General features: G+C 43.6%; 1 protein-coding gene across 7 annotated transcripts in view; it reads right to left on the bottom strand.

The window, feature by feature from the left end:
• AFDN (afadin, adherens junction formation factor) overlaps window positions 1-12,134 on the bottom strand; it is a 1,370,646-nt gene that overhangs the window by 1,133,093 nt on the left and 225,419 nt on the right. For all 7 annotated transcript variants that reach the window (XM_075339717.1, XM_075339721.1, XM_075339720.1 and 4 more), the window contains exon 8: window positions 1,606-1,714. In XM_075339717.1, coding sequence (XP_075195832.1) covers window positions 1,606-1,714 — 109 coding nt within the window. The remainder of the gene's footprint in view (window positions 1-1,605; window positions 1,715-12,134) is intronic.

Here is a 12,134-nt window from a genome sequence, read left to right as displayed (position 1 = left end):
CTGAAATCTTGAGGGGAGAACCTGGTCATGGCCGGTTTATGGTGAAATTATGTACTTTACACTTCTGGATTATGAGCGTAACTGTACTTTCTGGAACTTTCAGTAGTTTAGAAATTCTACTGTAACCAATGCTATCATGTTTTGAAACAATAAGGTTGCAAATGTCTTAACAGCTCACTGGTTTTACCCATCTTGAGATGTTTCTTATGTTGCACTTTTGTAATGAGACACCTGGGCCATCAGTTAAACCAGCTGATATTTTTCACTAAGTGGCAGGATTGTCTCTAATAGTAAAGGGCGGACCTGGACCCACTCCTTTGGGTTTTTATTTATTTCACAGATTGAGTGATGCTTTAAATGTAAGTCCTCTGCTCCCTGTGTTATACTCACCTTCCGGCATCTACGGTTATCGCAGCTACTCTGGTTTGTCTCCTGTGATTTGTGATGTACTAGCAGGCCAAGTGTTTCATGGAGCGTGTGGGAGGCCACAACACAATGCATCTCCATGGGCGCCTCGTTCTGGCTCTGATAGAAGTTACGTCACAAGTGCCCAATGCAGCTCTAACCTCTGGCCAGTCAAAGCTTAAGGGTGCAAGAAAAACAAAGGAGCTGCCGGAAGGTAAGTGTATGGAAGGGGGCAGGGGACTTGCATTTATAGAGCCAGTTTACCATGATAACAAAATACTACAAAATTCTCTGTAGCATACTAAATAAATATATATGTATGTAACACATATACACATACATACCTTCTCTCATATATATGTGTGTGTGTAAGGGGTACCGGGCACAGCTACTCCGAAATAAAAAAAAAGCGCCACAATCCTAATAGGAGGACAAGGGAACCTGGGTGCGAGTCCCAAAGGTGAAGACCGTACGAAATCCAAGTTGAAGTCAAGAAAGGTCGCACTCCAGGGTTGTAAATCAAGGGAATCTTTAATCCATATTCAGGGATACAGGTGGTGGGAGAGGGTGAGGACGTGCAACGCCAGACGACGGCAGGCCGTTTCGCAAACAAATTGCTTCTACGGGTCCAGTCGAAGCAATTTGTTTGCGAAACGGCCTGCCGTCGTCTGGCGTTGCACGTCCTCACCCTCCCCCACCACCTGTATCCCTGAATATGGATTAAAGATTCCTTTGATTTACAACCCTGGAGTGCGACCTTTCTTGCCTTAAAGATTATATATGTATTATATATATATATATATATATATATATATATATATATATATATATATATATACACACACAAACACACACACACACACAGTATATAATTTTATTTATACATACACACACACACACACACACATATATATGTATATATACACACATATATACACACACACATACATATGTGTATATATATATATATATATATATATATATATATATATATATATATATATATATATATATATATATATATATATATATATATATATATATATATATACACATATATATATATATATATATATATATATATATATATATATATATATATATATATATATATATATAATCATACTTCAATACATACATACATACATGCATACATCTGAAAGGTTTCTCTTTCACCTTTGATATGAGAGCTACAAATACCTTTATCGCTGGGCCAGTTTCGAAATATTTGTAAAGGACATTCTTCATTATCCAGTATGGTTTCTTTCACAGAAGTATCAGTATGTTGAATGTCAGGAGGTAAAATTATCTAAAAGAAGAAGAGAAAGAAAAAAAAAAAGTTAGAATATCTGTATATTAACGGATAAATATGCAAATGCATTTTTAATAGAAAATGTATTTTTATTATTTTAATAATAATGAAGAATTATAGCAATGTCTAAAACAAACTGAATATAAGTAGATTGTAAGCTTGCTAGCAGGGCCTTCACTCCTCTTAGTATCTGCTGAATGCATTTTCTCTGAATTGTAAAATCCTGTAGAATATGTTGGTGCTATAGAAAAAAAAAAAATATTATTGTTAAAGTACAGCACTTAAAGGGAATGTGTCACCAGGTTTTTGCCACCTAAAAGACACTGATTTTAGTGATGTGTCACTTATTGAGCGGTGTAGTGTAGCTTTTATAAAATCACTGATTAATAAGCAGATTACCATTAGAGGACTACTTGGCGTGAAGCCTGGTAGTCCAGCATATTCATGAGCTCAGTATAACTACTTTATCTTCAGCAGAGAATACATTCCTTTTATCAAAATGACACCAAACCGCTCAGTAAGTGACATCGCTGGAATCAGGGTCTCTGTCTCTACATTATACTGCACTCAGATGGGGTAGCAAAAATCAGGTGACAGATTCCCTTTAACTACATGATGTCATTAGTAGAGATACTGTAAATAAGGCTTGGTACATGTACATAAAACATTGCTCTTGATGCTTTCCTAGGACTGGAGCTGTCAAAACTGGGTATGAGATGCCACTATAGTGATCATCTATGACGTCCCCACGATTCCCAGAGAAAACTTAGATCCCCTCCCACCAATCATTGGTCTCCAGAGCTCAGTAAGGTTTTGGCATTCATTGCTCTAAAATTCAAGGGTTATAATAATTTCCGTTTCTATAGTCGAACATATTACTTAACATTTATAATTCAGAGGGGACACGTGTAGACAAAATCGGACATTGCAGAGTAACACAAAATTCAACACCTATCAAGTGCTTGTAAGCTTACAATCTATGAGGAAATACGGGGACAGAAAAGGTATGTTCACCTTGTAAGCTACAGTTACAGGTGACAACCAACTAATTGAATGGTTACATATAGGGTGTGAAGTAAAGATCTGACTCACAGCAATGGGTTTAGCCCAGGGGTGGGGAAACCTTTTTACTGCCGGGGGCCATTTAGAATTTTTTACCAGCCATCGGGGGTCACACAAAATTATCAACTTTAAAACTACCTGGCTATATTTGGTCAAACAATTAATTAACTCACCCCTACTATGGTGGCCGGAGCTGCTTCTCTTTGGTGCGACTGTGATGTTAGGTGATATTGATAATTTTGTTTCTCACAGCTGCTTTTCCAGGTTTGTCTCAGTCTGGAGATGCTGGGGTGCATAAATTACAGGAAACACTGAGAATACACATCACAGGAGGGGCTGGGGCATGTACATATCACAGGAGGGGCTGGGGCATGTACATATCACAGGAGGGGCTGGGGCATGTACTGGACATATCACAGGAGGGGCTGGGGCATGTACTGGACATATCACAGGAGGGGCTGGGGCATGTACTGGACATATCACAGGAGGGGCTGGGGCATGTACTGGACATATCACAGGAGGGGCTGGGGCATGTACTGGACATATCACAGGAGGGGCTGGGGCATGTACTGGACATATCACAGGAGGGGCTGGGGCATGTACTGGACATATCACAGGAGGGGCTGGGGCATGTACTGGACATATCACAGGAGGGGCTGGGGCATGTACTGGACATATCACAGGAGGGGCTGGGGCATGTACTGGACATATCACAGGAGGGGCTGGGGCATGTACTGTACATATCACAGGAGGGGCTGGGGCATGTACTGTACATATCACAGGAGGGGCTGGGGCATGTACTGTACATATCACAGGAGGGGCTGGGGCATGTACTGTACATATCACAGGAGGGGCTGGGGCATGTACTGTACATATCACAGGAGGGGCTGGGGCATGTACTGTACATATCACAGGAGGGGCTGGGGCATGTACTGGACATCACAGGAGGGGCTGGGGCATGTACTGGACATATCACAGGAGGGGCTGGGGCATGTACTGGACATATCACAGGAGGGGCTGGGGCATGTACTGGACATATCACAGGAGGGGCTGGGGCATGTACTGGACATATCACAGGAGGGGCTGGGGCATGTACTGTACATATCACAGGAGGGGCTGGGGCATGTACTGTACATATCACAGGAGGGGCTGGGGCATGTACTGGACATATCACAGGAGGGGCTGGGGCATGTACATATCACAGGAGGGGCTGGGGCATGTACATATCACAGGAGGGGCTGGGGCATGTACATATCACAGAAGGGGCTGGGGCATGTACATATCACAGGAGGGGCTGGGGCATGTACATATCACAGAAGGGGCTGGGGCATGTACTGTACATATCACAGGAGGGGCTGGGGTATGAACATATCACAGGGGGGGCTACAGGAGAGGCTGTGGCATGTACATCACAGGAGGGCCTGGGGCATATACATCACTAGGGGGGCATGGACAGCCCTGGTGGTGGCACAGACATGACTGGGGACAAGGACAGCATTGGCGGAGGCACGGACAGCACTAGCTGGCATCACTAGGAAGGCACTGACAGGCCTGGGGTAGCATAGACATCACTAGGAGGGCACGGACTGCACTGGGGGGCATAGACAGCAGCGGGAGGCTACAGACAGCACTGGGAAGTACACAGTCCTGAGGGGTGGCACACAGCACTGGGGAGCACGGAAAGCATAAGGGGGCACGGACAGCACTGACCGTGGTATGAGCAGCACTGGTAGTAGCATGGACAGCACTGGTGGAGCATAGACATCACCCAGGGGGGTAAAGACAGCAGTGGGGGGGGTTTACACAGCGCTGAGGGGGTACACAGCACTGGGGGTACACAGTACTAGGGAGTACACAGTACTAAAAGGTACACAGCACGAGGGGGGTACACACAGCACAAGGGGTACACAGTATTAGAGGGTACACAGCACTGGGGAGTACACCATACCGAGGGGACACACAGCCCGAGGGGACACACAGCCCGAGGGGACACACAGCCCGAGGGGACACACAGCCCGAGGGGACACACAGTACTAGGGGTGCAGAGTACTGGGGGGTACCCAGCACGATGGGGGTACACACAGCACTAGGGGGTACACAGCACTGAGTGTAGGGGGGGCAGCGATGGGTTGAGTACTCACAATACTGGGAGGGAGGAGTCACACACACAGCACAGGTCTGGGAGACCGGTAAATCTGGCTGCAGCTCTTCTGTGACTTTATCGCAGCGTGCGCCTTACCTTGCCCACCAGAGCACACTAGCACAGGCTGGGGTTAAGCCTAGAATGTATGGGCTGCAGTCAAGTCCTGGAAGGAGCCTGTACATTCTAGCGTTTAGTAGTGAGTCTGTTTACATTGTACGGGCTAAAGTCAGGATCTGGATGGAGGCCGTACATTCTAACATCTACCCACAGGGCATGAGGCAGTGGGATTTAAAGGGCCGGCAGCCGGGAAAAGTGCACCTGCTGCCAGAGCACTGCGGTCCCCAGGAATGTGCCCAGGGGCCGCATAAAAAGTAGTCACGGGCCATATACGACCCGCGGGCTGGAGGTTCCTCACCCCTGATTTAGCCCCTTCACAATTTTCTATTTTTGCTCTCGTTCTTCCAAGAGCCATAACTCTTTACTTTTCCATCAATCTTGCCATATGAGGGTTTATTTTTTGCTGGACAAGTTGTACTTTTGAATGACACCATTAATTTTACCATATAGTGTACTGGAAAACAGTACAAAAAGAAAATATCCCAAATGTGGAGAAATAGAGAAACAAGTGAAATTTCACAATGGTTTTTGTTTTTTTTTATTCACTGTGTTCACTATATGGTAAAACTGACATGTCAGTATGATGCCTCAGGTCACTACAAGTTTGAAGATGCCAAACATGTATAGTTTTCCTTTTAAATCAAAATGATCTAAAAGCAAAACCACAAAAAAAGGAATTTACTTTCCTCCAAAAAATTCAATAGTAATTCACAGCAAAAAAGGGCAACAGTGTATACCTGCTCAGGCCACAGAATAAAATGCACTGACAGGATGCAGCAAAACCCCTCAAAGATGGAAGCAACAGGTGCAAAACACTGATGGAGCAACCATTCACACACTGCCAATCCATGGAGGGGGGTGATTGCTTAGTGATAAGATTGCACACAAATAGACTTGTACAGGGCGCCGTTCACTCATGTAGGTGCACAGTAATTGGCTTACAGTCCACAAAATGATGCCCATAATATTTGACTAGGCAGGCTGCCCAGCACCATATGGGTGCACCATACAGGAACGGAGACCCCACTTTACAAGGCCTACATTGATGGCCCTTCGCTGCATCCTGTAAAATAATATATGTGCAAAATAGATATATAAAATATATAAGAGGTATTGGTTAATATTTGGCCAAAATACACAAGCTTGCAACCGAAACGTCAAGGGTTCTCATGTCTTGCGAGTCCCTATACTGCTCTAAAGCAAAACTGGGGTCTCCTTTCCTGTATGGTCCACTTATAGGTGTTGGGCAGCCCGCCTAATCGAATAGTATGGGTGTCATTAATAGGTTGTAACCCATATATTGTGCACCTGCATGTGTGAATGGCACCCCATACAAAACTATTTGTGTGCAATCTTAACACTAAGCAATCACCCCCTCCATGCATTGGTAGTTTGTGAGTGGTTGCTCCATCATTGTTTTGCCCTTGTCTCCTCCATCTTTGAGGAGTTTTGCTGCATCCTGTCAGTGCATTTTATTCTGTGGCCTGAGCAGGTATACACTGTTGCCCTTTTTTGCTGTGAATTAGTCTTGCATTTTTTGGAGGAAAGTAAATTCCTTTTTTTGTGGTTTTGCTTTTAGATCATTTTGCAAAAAATAAAACTATACATGTTTGGCATCTTCGAACTCGTACAGACCTGAGGCATCATACTGACATGTCAGTTTTACCATATAGTGAACACTGTGAATAAAAAAAAACAAAAACAAAAAGCATTGTGAAATTTCACTTGTTTCACTATTTCTCCACATTTGGGATATTTCTTTTGTTACTGTTTTCCAGTGCACTATATGGTAAAATTAATGGTGTCATTCAAAATTAGTAAATTAGTCTTGAATTTCTCAGGGGAAAGTAAATTCCCTTTTTTTGTGGTTTTACTTTTAAATCACTATATGAACTCGCAAGACATGAGGACATTTGGGTTGTGAGCTTGCGTATTTTGACCAAAATATCAACTAATACCTCATTTTTAAAAAAAAAAAAAAAAAATATATATTTACAGGATACAGCTAGGCCCATTAATGTAGGCCTTGTAAACTAGCGTCTCCGTTCCCGTATGGTGCACTTATATGGTGCTGGGCAGCCAGCCTAAATGGCCATAACTAATAGGCTGCTAGCCAGATACAGTGCAACTACATGTGTGAATGGTGCGTGCCCCATACAAGTCTATTTTGTGTACAATCTTAACGCTAAGCAATTGCCCCCCACCATCTGTTGCCACCATCTTTAAAGAGGGGTTTTGCTGCCTCCTTTGAGAGCATTTTATTCTGTGGCCTGGGCAGGAAAAGACTGTTGCCCTTTTTTGCTGTTATTTAATTTTATCTAAGTGGTAAAAACACAGGGATCAATTGACAGAACAGAACCAGACACTAGCAGGAGTACAAAACTATTTCTGGCAGTGACCAGCAGACAAGAGGAGGAATTAGAAGTGTGTGGTTAATTCCCATTAGCTGAACGGTGGTCACTTCAGTTGGAAGACACACCTACAGTCAGTCAGTCAGTGGTACTGCAGGTCCCAGGGAAACCCAGCTCTTAGTGGATGAGTGTACCCTGCGCCCACTAGATCCACTGGCACAGACTCCTCTCCTATCATCAGCATAGTCCATGGCGGAAATACGGCAGCGCCTAGTGAACAAAGAAGTTGCAGAAGCGGACTCCGGTGAGGACGTGACAGGTATTAAAGATAAAAGGCACCAATGCTTTTATCTTGTGTTGCAGTCCTGTCTGTTATCAAGAAGAAAAAGATATGGAGCAAAGAAGCACTCAGCTTACTGAACGTACAAAAAAAAATTGACAGGTTTATTGATTTTTCACCATAAAAAACATTTAAAAACACAAAACCACCATCACATCTAATATAAATAGTGGATATATGACAAAACTACATCCAATAATCCTCAAAATGCACAATTGCAGCTTTTTGTATTGTATCCCAATGAAAAAAAAGTTGATACATATAATTCATTTTCTCAGCTATCCATATCAAAATATCCAGCTATATAGGTCCTATTAGTCCAGATTCAGCATATGACAGATAATATCCACAAGTCAAACATATGGTATGATATGCAATGCTAAAGTATCCCAAACAATTTCAGAATTTGTGAAACAGCCATATGAAACACACAATAAAGACCCCACCTAAGGATATACCTGGGAGGAGAGAGAGACCATAAGTTAACTGCCATACACAACCAGCTATACTGGATGAACCATGACCTATGTGAATTGGTGGAGAAGCACCTAACCAAACGCGTGTCGCTTTATCAGGGGAAGGTGTACTGGACGATACAAATTTACACATATATATATTATATATACATATATACAATATATATATATTATATATTATATATATATATTATAATTATATATACATATATACATACATTATATATATATATATATATATATACACATACATACATACATACATACATACACATATATATATATATATATATATACACACCTAAAATCAATAAATTAAACAATACCGGTATGTAATGCACTTTCTCGGATCCCCGGCGTTAGGAAGTGATCAGTTCGCATGCGCGAAAGTCTAATCTACTGTGCACGCTCGCTGCTTTGTCTATCAGTGAAATTCACAAAGCGCTTTTCAAGACCTATAACCATGGGACCATAAGCCACTCATAGTGTAACACACGGTGGCGCTATAATCAAATTGACCCAGTATGCGAACCTCTGCACATGTATCTTCATACGCAATTACACTAGTAGTGAGATTCATAAAGAGATTTACCCAAAAATAGTCACGTTTGGATTAAAAGGAAGGTGTCGTAAAAAAAAAAAAATTACAATAACTGAAAAAATGTAAAGTACCGTATTTTTCGGACTATAAGACGCACCTGACCATAAGACGCACCCTGGTTTTAGAGGAGGAAAACAGGAAAATAAAATTTTAACCAAAAAATATGGTCATGACACACTGTTATGGGGCGAGGATCTGCTGCTGTCACTGTTATGGGGGTAATGTCCCCAAATTCTCTACTAAGGTACCCCATTCTGATAAGGATCCTCCTGCCTTGTATATGATCCTGCTCATATACCCCCCATCCTGCTAATAATATACCCCCCATCCATCCTGCTAATAATATACCTTCCATCCATCCTGCTCATGATATGCCCCCATCCATCCTGCTCATGAAATGCCCCCATCCATCCTGCTCATGAAATGCCCCCATCCATCCTGCTCATGAAATGCCCCCATCCATCCTGCTCATGAAATGCCCCCATCCATCCTGCTCATGAAATGCCCCCATCCATCCTGCTCATGAAATGCCCCCCATCCATCCTGCTCATGAAATGCCCCCCATCCATCCTGCTCATGATATACCCCCATCCATCCTGCTCATGATATGCCCCCATCCATCCTGCTCATGAAATGCCCCCATCCATCCTGCTCATGAAATGCCCCCATCCATCCTGCTCATGATATGCCCCCATCCATCCTGCTCATGAAATGCCCCCATCCATCCTGCTCATGAAATGCCCCCATCCATCCTGCTCATGAAATGCCCCCATCCATCCTGCTCATGATATACCCCCATCCATCCTGCTCATGATATGCCCCCATCCATCCTGCTCATGAAATGCCCCCATCCATCCTGCTCATGAAATGCCCCCATCCATCCTGCTCATGATATGCCCCCATCCATCCTGCTCATGAAATGCCCCCATCCATCCTGCTCATGAAATGCCCCCATCCATCCTGCTCATGAAATGCCCCCATCCATCCTGCTCATGAAATGCCCCCATCCATCCTGCTCATGAAATGCCCCCATCCATCCTGCTCATGATATACCCCCATCCATCCTGCTCATGAAATGCCCCCATCCATCCTGCTCATGAAATGCCCCCATCCATCCTGCTCATGAAATGCCCCCATCCATCCTGCTCATGATATACCCCCATCCTGGTAAATGGCGTGTATCCTGTGGTACAGGAAAAAAAAAATAAACGTTTATACTTACCCTTCCTCACTCCCTGAAGCACCGATCTCTGTCTCAGCTGCAGCGCCGCTGTGTGGAGCAGTCACCGTGTGTGGAGCCGTCACCGTTGTCTGCAGCATCGCGTCTTCCTGTCTGTGCCGGCGGTAAGCTGATCGATTCTGGTGGATACTAGCGGCGCGCACAGCGATGACGTTATCGCGGTGCGCGCCGCTAGTGTCCAGATCAGCTGACCGCCGGCACAGACAGGAAGACGCGATGCTGCAGGGGGGCGGCTCCACACACGGTGACGGGTGAGTACACTGATTCACTGCACCCCGCGCTGATAATGATGCACGGGGGGCAGTGAATACAGCCGCACATGATCACTCCAGGCTGTAGTTGCCAGGGGTGATCACGGCCGGCTGCTAATTATGCGCGCACCCCCCGCCCATCACCCCACTCACCTGTCAGCGCCGGTTTCGCTGAGAGATGATGGGCGGGAGGATGGGCGTGCATATGTAATGAGCGGGCCCACGTGGTCACGGCAGGCTGCTGCAGGCTGCTACAGCCTGCTGGTGCCTCCGATGACCCGCTCCACCGCGGCACCCTCATTCCCCGCACCCGCAACCTTATAGTCAGACCATAAGACGCACCCCCCACTTTCCTCCAACATTTGGGGGGAAAAAAGTGCGTCATATGGTCCGAAAAATACGGTATTAATGTTTTAATGTTTTGTTCAAATATTATTTAATTTTTAACTGAGCAAAATCTAAACAAAAAATTAAAAAAGTTTGATAATTTCCACTGTTAAACAATAGGGGGAGCAGCTGCTGAAATCCTACAGAAATCCCACTGTAGAAATAGCCTGGATTACAGCTGCAGTAAAGTGGGCAGAGTCTGCTCTCCTGTGTGTGATGTCACCTCCCTCTCCCAACCTGAGAGTTTCCAACAGATAAGAGAGAATGAAATGTAGGGACACAGTGCGGAGCCATTTTGTTGGATACCAGAAATGTCTAAAGTGTCACCAAGGACAGCTGGAGTATCACACAGGATAGGATTAGATACACAGCCCTGCATACAGTATCACACAGGACAGGATTAGATACACGGCTCAGCAGACAGTATCACACAGGATAGGATTAAATACATGGCTCAGCAGACAGTATCACACAGGTTAAGATTAGATACACAGACCTGCATACAGTATCACACAGGATAGGATTAGATACACGACTCAGCAGACAGTATCACACAGGATAGGATTAACTTTAACAAAGGACCGGCACTCCAAGTCTTCAGGAATTTTTTACACTTTATTCCACATCATAAGTGTACAGGCGTAAATAACGCGTTTCGTCTGATAATGAGCCTTTTTCACATCTATAGATTAAATGAATACACACACACACACACACACACGCATACATACATATATATACACACACACACAATTAGTGGATTACTTCCTTTGTGACAGACCTCCCTATCTCATCTGCATATTAAATTAATTAAATTATGTTAAGCAAATTTCCATATATGTTTCTATAGAAATAAGAGTAACCCTAGGCAAACCCAATAAGTTAAGGGTGATTGGATTAGATCGGATAAAAACGGACATTAGGGACGGGGACATAACTAAATGCTTGCTCCGCTTGGAATCCCATTGCATTTGGGGCCTAAACAGTGTATCACCAAATGGCCTAAATGAAGAATTATTACCGTATTCACAGGCTTTTTGGGATAAAATCAGGCTAATCTTCTAAATGATTCCTTCCTTCTCTTACTTCCATCTGTAGTGAATGAATTCATATAGGAAAATGGATGAGGACTTGAGACTCTGGGATGAAATATCTAAAGCAAGAGATTCATACAGATGAGATGCTAAGAACCACTGCTTATGAAAATGCCTTCGGATGAATATTCCCTTGTTTATTTGATCTACTTAATGTATTTGGTTTTTGATGGTTGGGAATAAACCTGGGAGGAGATTCAACCTTATTGGCTATACTTCAGGAACTATGTAACATGTTAACCAGGGATAGTTGTCCATGTAATATTTTAGTATATATATCTGTGCTTTGGTAACTCTTATTATATCAATTTAAGAATGCCTTGCCTGTGTTATACATAAATCACATTTTGGGAAC

Source organism: Anomaloglossus baeobatrachus, chromosome 3 (genome assembly GCF_048569485.1).
Source record: "Anomaloglossus baeobatrachus isolate aAnoBae1 chromosome 3, aAnoBae1.hap1, whole genome shotgun sequence".
NCBI lineage: Eukaryota > Metazoa > Chordata > Amphibia > Anura > Aromobatidae > Anomaloglossus > Anomaloglossus baeobatrachus.
This window is presented reverse-complemented; position numbering and strand designations above follow the sequence as displayed.